At 47.9% G+C, this 19650-nt stretch overlaps 1 protein-coding gene across 1 annotated transcript; it reads right to left on the reverse strand.

The window, feature by feature from the left end:
- Nucleotides 1-15673: 15673 nt before the first annotated feature.
- On the reverse strand, nucleotides 15674-18789 carry LOC125537400 (putative oxidoreductase At1g06690, chloroplastic). The gene is made up of 10 exons (XM_048700707.2): nucleotides 18329-18789; nucleotides 17730-17821; nucleotides 17604-17641; nucleotides 17315-17476; nucleotides 17187-17209; nucleotides 16997-17068; nucleotides 16713-16880; nucleotides 16481-16563; nucleotides 16294-16356; nucleotides 15674-16140 (listed from the first exon to the last, which is right to left on the reverse strand). The coding sequence occupies exons 1-10, from the start codon at nucleotides 18567-18569 to the stop codon at nucleotides 15958-15960; spliced, it is 1125 nt and encodes a 374-aa protein (XP_048556664.1). The 5' UTR covers nucleotides 18570-18789; the 3' UTR covers nucleotides 15674-15957.
- Nucleotides 18790-19650: the final 861 nt, after the last annotated feature.

A 19650-nucleotide genomic window follows, 5' to 3' on the forward strand; every position in this document is an offset into this window, starting at 1 on the left:
GGATGATTAATAGGCTTTGTTATACACTTTTGTATTATTTTTGGACTAACCTAATACCCGGAGGCCCAGCCCAGAATTGTTGGTTTTTTGCCTATTTCAGAGTTTCGGAGAAAAAGAATATCAAACGGAGTCCAAACGGAGTGAAATCTTCGGGAACGTGATTTTCGGAACGAACGTGATCCAGAGGACTTGGACCCTACGTCAAGAAATCAACCATGAAGGCACGAGGTAGGGGGCGCGCCTACCCCCCCAAACGCGCCCTCCACCCTCGTGGGGCCCACGTTGCTCCACCAACGTACTTCTTCCTCCTATATATACCTACGTACCCCCAAACTACTAGATACGGAGCCAAAAACCTAATTCCATCGCCGCAACCTTCTGTACCCGTGAGATCCCATCTTGCGGCCTTTTCCAGAGCTCTGCCGGAGGGGGCATCGATCACGGAGGGCTTCTACATCAACACCATAGCCTCTCCGATGATGTGTGAGTAGTTTACCTCAGACCTTCAGGTCCATAGTTATTAGCTAGATGGCGTCTTCTCTCTCTTTGGATCTCAATACAAAGTTCTCCATGATTCTCGTGGAGATCTAGTCGATGTAATCTTCTTTTGCGGCTTGTTTGTTGAGACCGATGAATTATGGGTTTATGATCAAGTTTATCTATGAACAACATTTGAATCTTCTCTGAATTCTTTTATGTATGATTGGTTATCTTTGCAAGTCTCTTTGAATTATCAGTTTGGTTTGGCCTACTAGATTGATCTTTCTTGCGGTGGGAGAAGTTCTTAGCTTTGGGTTCAATCTTGCGATGTCCTTTCCCAGTGTCAGTAGGGGCAGCAAGGCACGTATTGTATTGTTGCCATCGAGGATAACAAGATGGGGTTTATATCATATTGCATGAGTTTATCCCTCTACATCATGTCATCTTACTTAAAGCGTTACTTTGTTCCTTTGAACTTAATACTCTAGATGCATGCTGGATAGCGGTCGATGTGCGGAGTAATAGTAGTAGATGCAGGCAGGAGTCGGTCAACTTGTCTCAGACGTGATGCCTATATACATGATCATACCTAGATATTCTCATAACTATGCTCAATTCTATCAATTGCTCAACATTAATTTCACTAATTTGTTTACCCACCGTAATACTTATGCTCTCGAGAGAAGCCACTAGTGAAACCTATGGCCCCTGGGTCTATTTTCCATCATATTAATCTCCAGTCAACAAGCTATTTCTGGTGCCGTTTTTATTTTGCTTTATTTACTTTGTATCTTTATCATAAAAATACCAAAAATATTATCTTATCATATCTCACTTTCATAAGTGACCGTGAAGGGATTGACAACCCCTTTATTGCGTTGGTTGCGAGGATTTTATTTGTTTGTGTAGGTGCGGGGGACTCGTGCGTGGCCTCCTACTGGATTGATACCTTGGTTCTCAAAAACCGAGGGAAATACTTACGCTACTTTGCTGCATCACCCTTTCCTCTTCAAGGGAAAACCAACGCAGTGCTCAAGAGGTAGCAAGAAGGATTTCTGGCGCCGTTGCCGGGGAGTCTATGCAAAAGTCAACATACCAAGTACCCATCACAAACCCTTATCTCCCGCATTACGTTATTTGTCATTTGCCTCTCGTTTTCCTCTCCCCCACTTCACCCTTGCCGTTTTATTCGCCCTCTCTCTTTTCCGTTCGCCTCTTTTTCGCTCGCTTCTTGTTTGCTTGTGTGTTGGATCGCTTGCTTGTCACGGTGGCTCAAGATAATACCAAATTGTGTGACTTTACTACTACCAACAACAATGATTTCCTTAGCACCCTGATTGCTCCTCTTACCGATGCTGAATCTTGTGAAATTAATGCTGCTTTCTTGAATCTTGTCATGAAAGATCAATTCACCGGCCTTCCTAGTGAAGATGCCGCTACCCATCTAAATAGCTTCATTGATTTGTGTGATGTGCAAAAGAAGAAAGATGTGGACAATGATATTGTTAAATTGAAGTTATTTCCTTTTTCGCTTGGAGATCGTGCTAAAGCTTGGTTTTTGTTGGGGATATAGCTACCAGGTATGTCCCGCCCAGGAGGGGCCGGGTCAACCCCAATGGCGGGTTACGAGCGGGAGCCCAGTAAACGTTCAAGTGATAGTTTATTAAGACTTATAGAAGTCCTAAAGCCCAGAGGCGTCTTAAGGCCCAATATTGTGAACCGCCATATGTAAAGAAAGACTTGTAAATAAAGGCATGTAAAAGAAGTCATCGAGCCGGACACGTTTTATGAGCCGGTCGGGACTCTGTAGGCCGCCAGGCGTCAACCCGTGTATATAAGGGGATGACCCGGTGGCGGCTTAGGACAGACAACAACAACTCGAAGCCAGTCAAAGCGGATTCGCTCCCTGGTCATCGAAACCCTAGCAATTCCATCACAACTAGGTGTAGGCTTTTACCTTCATCGTAAGGGGCCGAACTAGTATAAACCTCTCGTGTCCTTTGTCCCGATTAACCCCTTTAAGCTTCCTAGTTGCGATGGCCCTACGACTAAGTCCTTTTGCTAGGACATCTGCCGTGACAATTCCACGACAGTTGGTGCCCACCGTGGGGCCAGCGCACGGTGGATTTGAGTTCTTGAAGGGCAACTTCGAAGGGCTCAAGGGATACGCTGTGGGCCGGATGACCAAGAGTCGTCGCGGCAAGCTCTACATTGACGACGAAGGCTGGGGCCCCGACGCCGGCTCAATTGAGTATGGATACCGGGTCTCCTTCGGCGGAATCCACATCTTCATCGGCGGGATCGGTGAGCCGGGCCCTAAGCCGGACATCTGCACCGACCTCATCGAGACGGCTCAGCGAGCAAGATCTGCCCAGGCTCAACCTGCCATGAGGCGCGCCTTCGTGGGTTGCATCCATGGAGGGGAGTTTTCTAAAGGATCGATAGACGGTGGCGAGACCGCCATCTGTTCTGACGCTACGTCATCAACATGCGAGACAGATTCTTTGTATCAGCTGCAAGATGGCAAGCTTGGGGGCTATTCCGATGGCAGCAGTATTCCGGACCCCTCTGAGCCGCCGAATCGAACCGGAGTCTTCATGGTTGGCACTCAACCCGAGCAGAACTCTACGACTGCGGCAGCAATAACCACCGGGTCGGCAGCAACCGGGTGAGGAGACCCCGCACGCCTCCCGGCTCAGATGCAAATGGACCTCATGGATAAGTTGACGGCTCTGTTGACTGCTGTAGTGGAGCCGACGGATAAGGCTCAGCATGACGCAGAGGTGGCACGACTACGCGAAGAGATGGCACAGGCCAAGGAAAATTTAGCAGCAGAAGAAGTCAGGATGGCCGCGGAGCAGTCGGCTTTGGATGCCCGTGCCCAGCAGCTTCAAGCGAAGACTTTCCAGCTCTCGGTGGATCTGAACGCATCAAACGAGATCATGAGGAGAAGACATCGGAAAACTCAGTCACGTCTGCCTCTGGCTTATGATCCCAGGAACCTTTTCCACACACCCAGGGCCGGTCCCAGCAACCCGCCAGAGGCAAACCGGATCACAACACCCGGGACGGGGGCGCCAGTTCAGCCAAGGGCCATGGAACCACCCCGTGTGAATACAGCTCCGCCTCGTTACACACCAGTATCACCGGGTCACTTCTCTAACCCGTTGGAGAATTTAATTGCTGCTTCGGCCCGTTTGGCGACTCTCCCAATGGAAGGCGACTATCCAACGGCAATCGAAACACGAAGGGTCAGAGAACTTCTTCAGACAGCCCTGGCGCAGCAGGATGCATATTCTTATAGTCGAGACAGGATCCATTCAACCCCTCGCCCAAGCCGGAGCCCGAGCTATAGCAGGCATATGGATTCAGCGGCTATGTCAAGCAATGCCCGATGCTGTAACCAACCGCGCAGGCATGACCCGGCGCAGGACTGAGCTTTGAATAGCGGATCAGGAGAGGATCCGCCAGGAAGCTGAGCGGGCGGTTCAACTGGCAGCTGAGCAGGCGGCTCATCAGGCTTTTCCAGTTTATCCGGCAACCTCTGTTGAGGCAGGAGTGGCCACAAGAATAGGGGGTGTCCCTTGCCTGGTGCCGGCTCTACGTAATGAGCGCTTGCCGAAAGACTTCAAAGGGCCTCGAAAGGTGCCTAATTACATGGCCGACTTGCAGCCTGGGGCATGGATTGAAAGTTATGAGATGGCAATGGAGCTGTTGGATGTCAGCGATGCAGCAATGGCTAAGTATTTCACTATGATGTTGGATGGAACAGCTCGCTGGTTGAAAGGGTTGCCACCCAACTCCATCGGCTCATGGGTGGAGTTAAAAGCCCGGTTCATTCAAAACTTCAAGGACACATGTAAACAACCTATCTCAATCATGGACCTGACTAATTGTAAGCAAGAGGAAGGTGAATCCACGACCCATTGGGTGCGCCAGGTCAAGGAGATAATACATTCATCTAATAAGATGGATGCCGGCTCTGCGTTCTTAATGTTGGAGAAAAAAATGCCGTTTTGAACCTCTGAAACAGAAGCTGGGGCGGCTCAAGCGTGATTGTAATGACATGGGCCATTTGATGGCGGCCCTGGTCAAATATGCTGATTTTGACAGTACAAAGGATCCCGCGTCTGATGAAGAAAAGACAGGGAAGGGAAAGAAGAACGGCAACGGCAAGGGTCACCAGCATAACCCGGCGAATCAAGGAGGTAATAAACGTAAGGCTCACGAGTTTGTGGCTAACACCAATACACAGGGCAACAACCAACGGCGCAAGGGTAGGCTGCTACCTCTTGAGCACTGCGTTGGTTTTCCCCGAAGAGGAAGGGATGATGTAGCAAAGTAGCGTCAGTATTTCCCTCAGTTTTTGAGAACCAAGGTATCAATCCAGTAGGAGGCTACGCGTGAGTCCCTCGCACCTGCACAAAACAAATAAATCCTCGCAACCAACGCGATAAGGGGTTGTCAATCCCTACACGGCCACTTACGAGAGTGAGATCTAATAGATATGATAAGATAATATTTTTGGTATTTTTGTGATAAAGATGCAAAATAAAGTAAAAGCAAAGTAAAAAAGCAAAGGAAATAACTAAGTAGTAGGAGATTAATATGATGAAGATAGACCCGGGGACCATAGGTCTCACTAGTGGCTTCTCTCGAGAGCATAAGTATTCTACGGTGGGTGAACAAATTACTGTTGAGCAATTGCCATAATTGAGCATAATTATGAGAATATCTAGGCATGATCATGTATATAGGCATCATGTCCGAGACAAGTAGATTGACTCCTGCCTGCATCTACTACTATTACTCCATGCATCAACCGCTATCCAGCATGCATCTAGAGTATTAAGTTAATGAAAATAGAGTAACGCCTTAAGCAAGATGACATGATGTAGAGGGATAAACTCATGCAATATGATGAAAACCCCATCTTGTTATCCTCGATGGCAACAATACAATACGTGCCTTGCTGCCCCTACTGTCACTGGGAAAGGACACCGCAAGATTGAACCCAAAGCTAAGCACTTCTCCCATTGCAAGAAAGATCAATCTAGTAGGCCCAACCAAACTGATAATTCGAAGAGACTTGCAAAGATAACCAATCATACATAAAAGAATTCAGAGAAGATTCAAATATTGTTCATAGATAGACTTGATCATAAACCCACAATTCATCGGTCCCAACAAACACACCGCAAAAAGAAGATTACATCGAATAGTTCTCCACAAGAGAGGGGAAGAACATTGTATTGAGATCCAAAAAGAGAGAAGAAGCCATCTAGCTACTAATTATGGACCCGTAGGTCTGAGGTGAACTATTCACACTTCATTGGAGGGGCTATGGTGTTGATGTAGAAGCCCTCCGTGATCGATGCCCCCTCCGACAGAGCTCCAAAACAGGCCCCAAGATGGGATCTCGTGGATACAGAAAGTTGCGGCGGTGGAATTAGGGTTTTGGCTCCGTATCTGATCGTTTGGGGGTACGTAGGTATATATAGGAGGAAGGAGTACGTCGGTGGAGCAACAAGGGGCCCACGAGGGTGGAGGGCGTGCCTGGGGGGTAGGCGCGCCCCCTACCTCATGGCCTCCTCTTTTGTGTCTTGACGTAGGGTCCAAGTCTCCTGGGTCTTGTTCGTTGAGAAAATCACGTTCCCGAAGGTTTCATTCCGTTTGGACTCCGTTTGATATTCCTTTTCTTTGAAACCCTAAAACAGGCAAAAAAACAATTCTGGGTTGGGCCTCCGGTTAATAGGTTAGTCCCAAAAATAATATAAAAGTGGATAATAAAGCCCAATAATGTCCAAAACAGTAGATAATATAGCATGGAGCAATCAAAAATTATAGATACGTTGGAGATGTACCATAGGCCACCTCCTCGGTTAGGCGGGTCAGGTCCTACCCTCGAGCAACTACTGAATGAACCTTGTCCAAGACACGACACCCGGGAGAAGCCAGCTACTCATCTGTGGAAGGACTGTACGATCATGAAGGCATTTAAAAGTTCCAACATGTTTGATGGTAGCCACAGACCTGGTGGCGGTTCAGGCGGAGGCGGCTTTCATGGCCCTGGCGCCGGTTCAGGCGGAGGCGGTTTTCACGATCAGGGCCATCTGGGTAACCAGGGTGGCTATAATCAGCAACCCGGCCAAAGTAATCAGCAGCAACAGCAACAACAACAACAGTCCGGGTATCAGAGTAACCCAAAACAGTTGAGTAGTGGGCAGTACCACGTATTTACCACTAGTTTATGCAAGAGAGACCAGAAACTTCATAAAAGGGTTGTAAACGCCGTTGAGACGGCGGTTCCACGTTATCTGAGATGGTCAGAACAGCCTATTGTGTGGAGTAGGGAGGATCACCCTCCCCGGGTTGATAATCCGGGTCACTTGGCTTTGGTGGTGGCACCTCAGGTTGGTGGATATAAGTTTACTAAGGTACTCATGGACGGAGGCAGTAGCATCAACATTCTCTATTATGAGACGTTTCGTCGCATGGGATTGACTGACAAGAGTCTTGAACGGTCCAACACTGTTTTTGATGGTGTTGTACCTGGTAAGTTGGCGTACCCAGCTGGAAAGATTGAGCTGGAAGTGGCCTTTGGGGATGAATACGATTCTAGGGCCGAGAAGTTAAATTTTGAAGTAGTTAAGATCAAAAGCCCATAGCATGCCCTGTTTGGACAGCCGGCCTATGCCAAGTTCATGGCCTGGCCGTGTTATGTATATCTGCAGCTCAAGATGCCGGGTTACAAAGGCACCATCACAGTGCATGGAAGCCGGAAAATAGCCCTGGAATGTGAAGAAGGTGATGCCCCTTATGCTGAGTTTATTTGTGCAACAGAGGAGTTAAAGTTTTATAAAGATAATGTTGACCCGGCAGACATGACGTCTTTGAAGAAGCCAACCACGGAACATGAACCGGTGTTTAAATTCAAGTCAGCTGATGACACTAAAACGATGGATTTTGTGCCTGGCGACTCATCCAAACAGTTCATTATCGGTGCCAACTTGGATCCAAAATAGGAAAGCACGCTCATTGAGTTCATTCGTGAGAACCGGGACATCTTTGCATGGAAACCTTCTGACATGCCGGGTGTCCCGAGAGAACTCGCTGAGCACACTCTCAATATTGATCTGAGATTTAAGCCGGTCAAACAGTTTCTTCGACGGTTTAATGAGGAAAGGCGTAAGGCGATTGGAGAAGAGGTGGCCCGGCTCTTGGCAGCTGGGTTCATTGTTGAAGTTTTTCACCCGGAATGGTTGGCTAACCCGGTGCTTGTGCTAAAAAAGAACGGCACCTGGCGTATGTGTGTGGATTACACCGATTTAAACAAAGCTTGTCCGGCTGACCGTTTTGCCCTCCCTCGTATTGATCAGATCATTGATGCTATGGCGGGTTGCGAGCGTTTGAGTTTTTTGGATGCCTATTCGGGTTATCATCAGATCAAGATGGCAGTTAAGGACCAGGAGAAGACAACTTTCATCACTCTGTTTGGAGCCTTCTGCTATGTGTCTATGCCTTTTGGGCTGAAAAGTGCCCAGGCGACTTATCAACGATGTGTACAGAACTGCCTTCACAGTCAGATTGGGCGGAATGTTCACGCTTATGTGGATTATATAGTGGTGAAATCCAGAGAAAAGGAAACATTGGTATCTGATCTGAAGGAGACCTTTGATAACCTCCGGGTCTACAAGATGATGCTTAACCCGGCCAAGTGTGTTTTTGGAGTCCCAACTGGTAAACTCTTGGGTTTTTTGGTGTCTAACAGAGGTATTGAGGCTAGCCCGGAGAAAATTAAAGCAATTACATCCCTGGCTAAACCGGCGTGCATCAATGACGTTCAGCGGTTGGTGGGTCGCGTCGCAGCCTTAAGCCGGTTCATAAGCCGGTTAGGGGAAAAGGCAATGCCTTTATATCAAATGATGAAGAAAGCGGGTAACTTTGTCTAGAGTGATGCTGCTAACTCTGCTTTTGAGGATCTGAAGAAACAACTCGCTAAGCCACCGGTCCTTGCTGCTCCAGTTGAGAAAGAGCCGTTGTTATTATATGTAGCTGCTAACTCACGGGCTGTCAGTGTGGCCATTGTTGTGGAGGCCAAGGAGGCTGGCAAGGAACATCTGATCCAACGGCCGGTCTACTATGTTAGTGAGGTGCTCATTGAATCTAAACAAAGATATCCACATTGGCAGAAGCTCGTTTATGGGGTGTTCATGGCAAGCCGGAAGCTCAAACATTACTTTCAGGGCCACCCAATCACTGTGGTTAGCTCTGCTCCTCTAGGAGACATCATTCAAAATAGAGAAGCCACAAGACGAGTCACCAAGTGGGCTATTGAACTTGGGTCTCATGGTTTGAAGTATATGCCACGTACTGCGATCAAATCTCAAGTGCTGGTTGACTTCATTAATGACTAGACAGAGTTGCAGATGCCAGAGGAGAAAACAGGCATCATGTATTGGACAATTCATTTTGATGGGTCTAGACAGTTGGAAGGCTCGGGGGCTGGAATTGTTTTAACTTCTCCTCAAGGGGACAAGTTTTGTTATGTGTTGCGATTAGTGTTTCCTTGTACTAACAATGCAGTAGAATATGAAGCCTTGCTCCATGGTCTTCGAATAGCTAAAGAGATGAGTCTGAGCCGGGTGCGGTGCCTTGGCGATTCAGATTTGGTGGCTCAACAGGTGTCAGGCAAGTGAGATTCCAAGGATCCTCTCATGGCGGCTTATCGCCGCGAGGTCGACACTGTTGTGGGGCATTTTAAGGGTTATCAAGTGGAACACATTGACCGCAGAAAGAACGAAGCGGCCGATGCTTTAAGCCGGTTGGGATCTCAGCGTAAGTCGGTACCACCTAACACCTTTTTGGATGTTTTACATAACCCATCTATTAAGTTGCTTACCGAGGAAGATTTGGCCATTCCTGACCCGGAGGCGCAGTTGGTAGCGGCTCTTCATGTCATTCCAGATTGGACAGTACCGTTCCTGACTTACATGACCCGGGGCGAGTTGCCAGAGGACGAGACCCTGGCCCGACAGATAACCCGGCGGTCCAAGTCAATGACGATTTCTGACAGAGAGTTGTATCATCGCAGCGTCACTGGAGCGTTTCAACGTTGTGTTTCCCCTGAAGAAGGTCAAGAAATACTTCGTGAGATCCATGAAGGGGATTGTGGCCATCACGTCGGGTCAAAGTCTCTTGTGGCCAAAGCTTTTCGTCATGGTTTTTACTGGCTAACGGCTCACGCTGATGCGGAGGATCTGGTCAGTAGGTGTGATGGATGTCAAAAATTTGCACGACAAGCGCATGTGTCGGCTCAAGAGTTGCGGATGATTCCAATCACTTGGCCATTTGCAGTTTGGGGATTGACATGGTTGGACCTTTCAAAAGGTCCAAATATAAAAAGACACATCTTTTAGTGGCAGTTGACAAATTCACAAAATGGGTTGAGGCAGAGCCAGTGAGCAAGTGTGATGCAGCCACGGCGGTTCAGTTCATGAAAAAGGTGATTTTTCGCTTTGGTTTTCCACACAGCATTATCACTGACAATGGCACTAATGTGTCCCAAGGTGCTATGGAGGAGTTTTGTCAACGTGAGCATATCCGGCTTGATGTTTCTTCAGTAGCTCACCCTCAATCCAATGGTCAAGCTGAGAGAGCAACTCAGGAAATCTTAAAAGGTCTCAAGCCCCGGCTTATGGTTCCCTTACAACGGACGCCGGGTTGTTGGGTAGAGGAATTACCCTTGGTGCTGTGGAGTATCAACACCACTCCTAACAGGTCTACAGGTTATACACCTTTCTTCATGGTTTATGGAGCGGAAGCAGTGCTGCCTAGTGACATCCGTCATGACTCGCCTCGCGTGGCGGCTTACGTTGAAGCTGATAATGAACAAGCCCTACAAGATGCACTTGACTTGTTAGATGAGGAGAGAGACTTGGCGGTGGCTCGATCAGCAATTTATCAATAGGACCTGCGCCGTTATCACAGCCACCGTGTTAAGTCCAGAACCTTTCAAGAAGGTGACTTGGTGCTCCGGCTCATCCAGGATCTGTCTGATGCACACAAGCTATCCCCACCTTGGGAAGGACCCTTTGTGGTCAGCAAGAACTTAAACAACAGGTCATATTACCTCATTGACGTTAGAGAGCATAAAGACTCGCGTAAGTCGGAGGAGGAGACCCGCCGGCCATGGAACATTGCTCAACTTCGGCCATACTATACTTAAGCCACTGGCTCTCGTCGTGTACATACTTTGACGTTGTATATATTATGATAGGTAATAAAGCAGGACCTCTGTTCCTTTTTTTCCCTTTCAATGATCATATATCCTTATTATTTTCATTGTTTAAAAATGACCAAAAGGGGGCTAATCGTATCCGTATCTAGCTTCATCCTTTTGGTCCGGCTCATGATCGTATTCGAATCTAGCTATAAACCTCATAGTCACTTGGGGGCTTCCTGTTCAAGCATGGGTCGTATTCGAACCAAAGAGAACATAGTTGTCGTAACCCTCTTGATCGGCTCAAGGCCAAACTCACTAGGGGGCTTCTTGATCATATCTGAATCATAGCTTAACCCCTTTTGGGTCCAACTTGGATCGTATTTGAATCAGGGTCGTTAAAAACTTCTCAAGTTCATTTGGGGGCTTCCTGTTCAAACATAGGTCGTATTCGAACGAAATAGGACATAGCAGTCGGTACCCTCTTGATCGGTGCAACGCCAAAGCCACTGGGGGCTATATGATTGTATTTGAATCTTAGCTTAACCCCTTTGGTCCGGTTTACTGATTGTATTTGAATCAGAAGCCTCCAGTTTTTAAATAAATATTTTGATTCACGTTGTCTGAAGCTTAATGTTTTTGTCTTATTAATCTCAAATCTAACTGTCAGTATGGCTTCAAATTAAACCGACTCGGTTATTTGACAATGAATTGCCAAAGCATAATAGTCATCAGACATATGGAAGTATTGACTTCTACGATAGATTGGGTTATCAACCTCATCATCCGGGTCATGAAAACCGGTGGTCCAGACCACAGGTATGACTGTTGTTCACGAATAGGTTTTCGTGTGTCTTTTCATTAATCAAAGGGTTTTTTCAGCCTTATTTATCTTTTCGACTATGATAATTTCATATACCGGGTGTTTTGACTCGTCCGGTGCTAAACCTCCAGGCCAGTTCTTTCACTTTTTGCAGGAGCAAAATTAAAACACTGCAGATGTAATCACAGATGTGCTGCATATTTATATTGACATCGTTGGCAAAGAGTCGTATGCAACTTTTTATGCGCGATGGCATAGGCAAAACGTGCAGTTTTCAAGCTAATCTATGACAAGGCTTTGAGAGCCCACAAGATGGTTATGACTCTCCCCTCGCCGGTTCACCTCCTTCTACTGATTGAAAGCTGGGATTGGACCAGTCAAAGCCGTTCAAAGCAATGAACTCCGCTTCATCATCAATTAGGCCGGCCGGGTCAACTTCCGGAGCAAAAGTGTGTTGACGAACCGGTGGGATAAGATCTGTCACCTTATAAGAGGGAGTCGCCATATTCTTATTCTCCATATCAAAACTCGGCTGATATTTATCGATGTTGGTCTCCTCTCCAAGAATGGTAGCTTGAGGTCGAACTCCGCTCACACATGCAATGAAGTCATCTTGCTCAAATGGAGTCCCGTCTTCCTTCACGGTAGGGTACCCCTTAGCCACATCCACCGGGTCTAGATCCGGCACCCAAGCTTTGGAGCGGCTCAGGGCAGTCAAGGCCTCGGCCCTGGCACAGGATCATTTGACTTCTTGAAACCTGGCGGGTAAGGTCGATAGCTTCTTCAAAATATCACTCAGCCGGTTGGAACCTTGGTTGGCAGGGGAGATAGTAGCAAGTGCTCGTTGAGCACCAGTATACAATTGCTCCACCAAGGTATAAACCGCCTTCAATTTGGTCACACTGTCTTGGCTCAGATTTTTGCTTCACGGACCTGCGAGTGTTTTTGAGCAAAGGCTCAGCAGGCGGCTTATATTCCGGGTGAAAGGAAGGTATAAATGATTGATATAGATGACTTACCAAAGATGGCAGAGACCATTTGAGACACCCGGTTCTTTAAACCGATGAGCTCCGTGGTAACCTCCTCAAGAGCCGCCTCAGCTGTTTCAGCACGTTGTATCAGCAGCGTCTTTTCTTCGGCCCAGGATTTCTTATTTGCAGTCAAGATGGTTTTCAATTTTTCCGTCTCAGAAAGACTCAATTGGAGTTTAGAGTCAGCAGTCTTGATTTCTGCCTCTTGATCCGCCAGCCGGGTCTTTGCCTCAGTCAATTGGGAGCCCAATTCAGATAGGCGTTCTACAAAGCATACATAGGTGTGTCAAGGCTTAAACTAAAAGTTATAAGGGTTCAAGTCTCAAGTACTTTGCACCGCAATACCACTTGACACTTGGGGCTAATGTCTGTCAAAGCAATTTTTTATGACTCTTATATGTTTCAAGTCCCAAGTGTTTTACAAAGTAACAGCGCTTGGCACTTGGGGGGCCAATGTATGATATTCAGAAAGTTTCTCAAAGATTAAGCCAGATTGCAATACTTATTGGGACTAGTAAAAGACAGTTATGAAATTAAGTACCGGTTCATTTATGATAAACTGAGCCGGCCCTTGGGGACTACAAGTGACATTTACGCTACTTTGTTGGACTTTCGAAAAGCTTAGAGACAAATTATCAACCTATATCATAAAGTCTACAAATCATTCAGGTTTCATCATCTGAAGACTTGGGGGCTGGCAGAGTATAAGTGAACCGGAGAACAAAGTATGGACTTTGGTTGACTTGCCCGATGATCGGCAAGCAATTGAGAATAAATGGATCTTCAAGAAGAAGACTGACGCTGACGGTAATATTACTGTCTACAAAGCTCGACTTGTCGCAAAAGGGTTTTGGCAAGTTCAAGGGATTGACTACGATGAGACCTTCTCAACCGTAGCGATGCTTAAGTCTGTCCGAATCATGTTAGCAATTGCCGCATTTTATGATTATGAAATTTGGCAGATGGATGTCAAAACTGCATTCCTGAATGGATTTCTGGAAGAAGAGTTGTATATGATGCAACCAGAAGGTTTTGTCGATCCAAAGGGAGCTAACAAAGTGTGCAAGCTCCAGCGATCCATTTATGGACTGGTGCAAGCCTCTCGGAGTTGGAATAAACGCTTTGATAGTGTGATCAAAGCATTTGGTTTTATACAGACTTTTGGAGAAGTCTGTATTTACAAGAAAGTGAGTGGGAGCTCTATAGCATTTCTGATATTATATGTAGATGACATATTACTAATTGGAAATGATATAGAATTTCTGGATAGCATAAAGGGATACTTGAATAAGAGTTTTTCAATGAAAGACCTCGGTGAAGCTGCTTACATATTAGGCATTAAGATCTATAGAGATAGATCAAGACGCTTAATTGGACTTTCACAAAGCACATACCTTGACAAAGTTTTGAAGAAGTTCAAAATGGATCAAGCAAAGAAAGGGTTCTTGCCTGTGTTACAAGGTGTGAAGTTGAGTAAGACTCAATGCCCGACCACTGCAGAAGATAGAGAGAATATGAAAGATGTTCCCTATGCTTCAGCCATAGGCTCTATCATGTATGCAATGCTGTGTACCAGACCTGATGTGTGCCTTGCTATAAGTCTAGCAGGGAGGTATCAAAGTAATCCAGGAGTGGATCACTGGACAGCGGTCAAGAACATCCTAAAATACCTGAAAAGGACTAAGGATATGTTTCTCATATATGGAGGTGACAAAGAGCTCATCGTAAAAGGTTACGTTGATGCAAGCTTTGACACTGATCCGGACGATTCTAAATCGCAAACCGGATACGTGTTTACATTAAACGGTGGAGCTGTCAGTTGGTGCAGTTCTAAACAAAGCGTTGTAGCGGGATCTACATGTGAAGCGGAGTACCTAGCTGCTTCGGAAGCAGCAAATGAAGAAGTCTGGATGAAGGAGTTCATATCCGATCTAGGTGTCATACCTAGTGCATCAGGTCCAATGAAAATCTTTTGTGACAATACTGGTGCAATTGCCTTGGCAAAGGAATCCAGATTTCACAAGAGAACCAAGCACATCAAGAGACGCTTCAATTCCATCCGGGATCTAGTCCAGGTGGGTGACAATACTGCTCTATGTCGACGACATCATCCTGGCGGCATGTACGGCTGGTCTCCTCAGTCAGCTCACGGCTCGTCTTCGCGCTGAGTTCGCCATCAAGGACTTGGGTCCTTTGCACTACTTCCTCGGTGTCGAGGTGGTGCGCCATCCGGATGGCTTCTTCCTTCATCAGCGAAAGTACGCTCACGAGCTCCTGGATCGTGCTAGCATGCTTAACTGCAAGCCCGCCGCTACGCCTGTTGATTCGAAGGCCAAGCTCTCTGCCTCGGATGGTTCTCCCGCTCCGGATGCTGCATTCTACTGGTCTATCGTTGGTGCTCTCTAGTACCTCACTCTGACTCGACCGGAGATTCAGTACGCCGTACAGCAGGTGTGTCTTCATATGCATGCTCCTCGAGATGTTCACTGGGCCGTTGTCAAGCAGATTCTTCGCTACGTCTGCGGCACTATGGAGCTCGGCATCATGCTCTACGCCTCCACCGACACCGCCCTCACCGCCTATACCGATGCAGATTGAGTGGGCTGCCCTGACACTCATCGCTCCACCTCAGACTATTGTGTCTTCCTTGGACCATCACTCATATCCTGGTCGTCCAAGCGGCAGCCTACGGTCTCTCGCTCCAGTGCTGAGGCTGAGTATCGTGTGGTGGCCAACGTGGTCGCCGAGTGTTCGTGGCTTCGCCAGTTGCTCCAGGAGCTCTTTTGTCCATGGATCGTGCTACTGTGGTCTACTGCGACAACGTCTCGGCTGTCTACCTCTCCGCCAACCCGGTACATCATTGTCGGACCAAGCATATTGAGTCAGATATCCACTTTGTTCGCGAACAGGTGGCCTTTGGCCATATTCGTGTTCTACACGTTCCCACTTCCCAACAATTTGCTGATATCATGACCAAGGGATTGCCTACGGCGTCGTTTGAGGAGTTCCGGTCCAATCTTTGCGTCCACAGCGGTGCCGCTTTGACTACGGGGAGGGGTTGAGTATATGTGTTGTGCATATCCGTGTATTGGGCCCACCTCCTAATTCCTTGTATAGTTGAGGTTGTGACCGACTTCTTGTATATCATATATACGTGCCTTCGCACATGAGCAATACATCGTGCAATCATACAACATCTACTCCCTCCGTTCTAAATTACTCGTCGCAGAAATGAATATATATAGAACTAAAATACATCTAGATACATGCATATCTGCAACAAGTAATTCGGAACGGAGGAAGTACTTCTTTTATGGCTATGGATCATGTCGACGTTCGACGTACAGCAGGTACAACTTGTACTGTAGAAGAGTAGAAGTGATGTCATCCAATCGAATGCATCATGACTCCTCGATGGGCATCTTGATTCCCTTGATCTCCCGCGCGAGGGTCCGCAGCTCCTCGACCTCGTCGGCGGCGAGGCTCCACCCGAGTGCACCGGCGAACTCCATTGCCTGCCCGGCGTTCTTGGCCCCCGGGATGGGTACCACGTTGCCCTGGCAGGTCAGCCAGTTCAGAGACACCTGAAACCACAACAATCCGCCATTAAACTCTCCTGCACATATCCCTTGTCTATATGTACAGTTTCTTTCAGTGGTGCGGTGGTATATCTCAGGATCGATACTTGTTTTTCAGAGAGGGAAACACGATGAGTTGATTAATGTAGTCTGAAGCACCTGAGTTGGGTTCTTGCCATAGCTTACTCCAATCTCTTTGATCCTGTTCATCAGCGGTTGGAGCTTCGTGCATGACATTAAAAAACAAACATCTTCAGTGAGCAGAGATGCAGTTGCAGCAGAGTTTTTCTTGTCAAGGGGACATGAAGATCCAAGCATTGTGCAACGGTTTCAGAAATGGTATCACCTTGGTGAGGAACTCGGGAGTGTAGGTATTCCCCCGAGGACCCGTGGGTGGATTCTCCGGAGTGTATTTCCCTGACAGAACACCTGAATCCATCCATAAAACAATGGGGAACATATGATTAAACGGACATACTACTACTTTTGTACCCCAAAATAAAATAAAGATGATTCATCAATCAATAGTGGAGAAGTTGAGCAAGGAGGGAGGGAGGGAGGGAGGAAAGGAAGGAAACCTTGGGCGATGGGGGAATAGGCGATGAGCGTGACGCCGAGCTCGTCGCAGGCGGCCTTGACGCCGTTCTCCTCGGGCGTCCTGTAGATGAGGCTGTAGTTCACCTGGTTGACGGCCAGCGGGACGCCCCTCTTCTTGAGCCGCGCGTGTGCGTCCCGGAGGCGTTTCTCTGATGTCAAACCATACCATACCATACCATACATACATTCAGTGGGTAATCAACTGCTATCTTCTGATGAATAAGGCATTTCTACTCCACGGCCAGTTAAGAACTTAAGTTGTTACCATTGTAGTTGGAGACTCCGACGGCCTTGACGAGACCTTGCTCGTACGCATCCGCCAGTCCATCAAGGTACCCTGAAATAGTTAACCATGCGAGCAAGAACATGCGGTCCATCAAGTCTGTCCATGCACCTTGACCTTGAATCGACATGAATAGGTCCTATATAATTATAAGTAATATATAATTGGATACCTTCGTTTCCCCATAGCCCTGGCCTGAAAAAGATAGCAAGTGTTTGTCCGTCAGCAAAAGTCTGAAGAATACAGTACGTAATTCAGAACTAGACAGAGATTCAGACAAGTTAATAAGGATTGACGGACCAGTGGAGCTGGTAGAGCTCGACGGAGGGGAGGCCGAGGCGCTCCAGCGACTTCTTGAGCGCGGAGAGGACACTGCCACGTCCGAACCTCCAGGGTAGCGCCGCAAACTTGGTGGCCACGGTCACCTCCACCGCCCCCTTCTGCTGCCTCTCCCTGATGAAACTGTCATCAACATGCATGTAAGGACACGCATCCATCACTAGTCATCGATATAATTTCATTTGTGAACAAATTTGTTGAATTTCTGATGGTGGTAAATTATGGACAAGTGATGGGATGGTTTACGTACTCTCCCAGTAGGCTTTCTGAATTCACTGCTCCCATGAGCTGCATGGGGACACAAGACATAAAAGTTACCTACTAACTATTGTGCTTTAATTTGGGACTCCTATGAGCTGGCTTGATTTGATCTTACCGCTGTGCCGTATACTTCGGCGGTGTCAAAGAAAGTCATTCCGCTGTCGATGCTGGCGTCGAATGCTGCTTTAGCCTCCTTCAGTCTCCTGTCTGCATGCCAAATCAACCCTTTTTTAGGATGGAAACCCTGAGTACTTGAATAGTGATAGCGAGGTGTAGACACTTATTTAAAACGGAGCGAGTAATACGATAGTAGTAATTTTTTAGGCTACACGTGCGGTTCTTCTTTCCCGCAGGCTAAATAACCTGGATATGATGCATGCATGGGAAGCATGCCCAGGGTTTAAGAGCGTTAATTTCGTAGTCACACTTTCTGACTGGTCCTGTGAAGGACGTAGAGTGACCAGGCATGTTGAGTTGCAGATGTAGGTAACACAAACACATGACAGTTGACACGGCACCACGACTACGTGTACAGCGAAACTAGTATACAGGTTTAGCCGCCAAGTTTAAGCAGTTCAAAGTCCAATTTCATCGTGCGTCGTCTCGACGAGGACACCATGTAGTGATCTAAAACGTCGTATGTATATTAATTTGCAGAGGGAGTAATTATTAATTGGAGGCGACAAAATAAAAATCACGAGACGAGTGACTCACCATCCCACTCGGAATCGTTCCAGTAGGTGGTGTCGCCCCACGACCAGGCGCCGATGCCGAGCTTGCTCACCGCTACGCTGGACTCGCCCAGTCTCACCTTGTCCCCCTCCGCCACCTTCGCCCCCGCACCCGCCCTCGGCGGTCGCAGCGCCGCCATCGCTCTCCTCTCCTGCCGCCGGCCGTCCAGCGGGCCGAAGCAGCAACCCACGCCGCGGCCGGTGCCGACCTGCAGCGAAGCCATTCCTAGCTAGTTGCAAGCTCCAGCTAGTACTGTACTTTGCTCGCTCGCTCGGCCGCTGAGCCACCAGCCACCACTCGATCTCTTAAAAAGCTCTCAGCTCGATCGGCCGTTGCGCTGGGGCTTAACTAGTTTGTCTGGCCAGGAGGAGAGGGGACGAGGAGGAACAGGGAGAGGGCCTGCGGCTTGGTTGGCGCCTTGGCCGCTAGCCGGACACAATTGGCGCCTAGCTCAGATACTTTGTGCGAGTGTGGCTGCATCGGCCTCGCCCGGAGCTGTCTACCAATTCTAGTGTTGTAGGCGCTATGCTAGCTATGTTTCGGAGCCGCGACGTGACGCACGTGGACGGTCTGCTGGACCCCACCTTTTCGTTGCCACATGGGAGAAGAAATAGACGGTCAGCATTTCCACGGACATGGTAAATCTGATGACTAAGCAGTTTTTTATAGTTTTTTTTAAAAGCAGCCTTTTTAGGTTAAGATCATCTACAGGGTATCCCAAATCCGACTCAAACGCCCGGACGGAAGCCCGGTCAGTGACCACTCAGAAAAACTCGATCCAGACGAGCGTCTCAAACGGCTCTCAAATGCCAGGGCTGACCAGCACCCTTCATATCCAGCCCAAATATGGGGATGCCCGGACGCGACCGTGCGTGTTCGGCACGTCTGATTGATGGTGGAGCCTCACGCGGAATCATCCGAAAACCCGGCGGTCCGATGTACGTCTCCTCCGATGGGATGTGAACGCCGCGTGGCACTGCTCCGGCTCATGCCCGAGGCCAAATCCGGCTATTTAAGTTGGTAGGCGTCCCCAACCCTAACCACATCCACCTTCTTCCTCTTCGCATCATCAGCTTGAGCCCATCAACCTCTCTCCTGCTCCACCGCTCTTCTCATGTCATCTGGTTTGCCATGGCCTGACAAAAGAAGATGACGTATGTTGTACACATGCCGGAGCCCCGGTTATAGATTGAGGAGGCACTACTAGAGAAATGCTTATACACAGAAGCTCAGTAGTAGCGCTTTTTATAAGAAAGTGCTGCTGCTAAAGAACGGTAGCGTTTGTCACTGAAGAGCGCTGCTAC

This window comes from Triticum urartu, chromosome 2A (assembly GCF_056163025.1).
Source record: "Triticum urartu cultivar PI428250 chromosome 2A, HENAU_Tu73, whole genome shotgun sequence".
NCBI lineage: Eukaryota > Viridiplantae > Streptophyta > Magnoliopsida > Poales > Poaceae > Triticum > Triticum urartu.

Bases quoted from the DNA above. Each gene is read 5' to 3' on its own strand.
- LOC125537400 (XM_048700707.2), bottom strand. From the start codon at position 18,569: ATGGCTTCGCTGCAGGTCGGCACCGGCCGCGGCGTGGGTTGCTGCTTC. The intron at 17,477-17,603 runs GTACGTAAACCA...TGTTGATGACAG, and splicing joins TCAGAAAGCCTACTGGGAGA to TTTCATCAGGGAGAGGCAGC. The intron at 16,564-16,712 runs GTTTCCTTCCTT...GGATGGATTCAG, and splicing joins CTATTCCCCCATCGCCCAAG to GTGTTCTGTCAGGGAAATAC.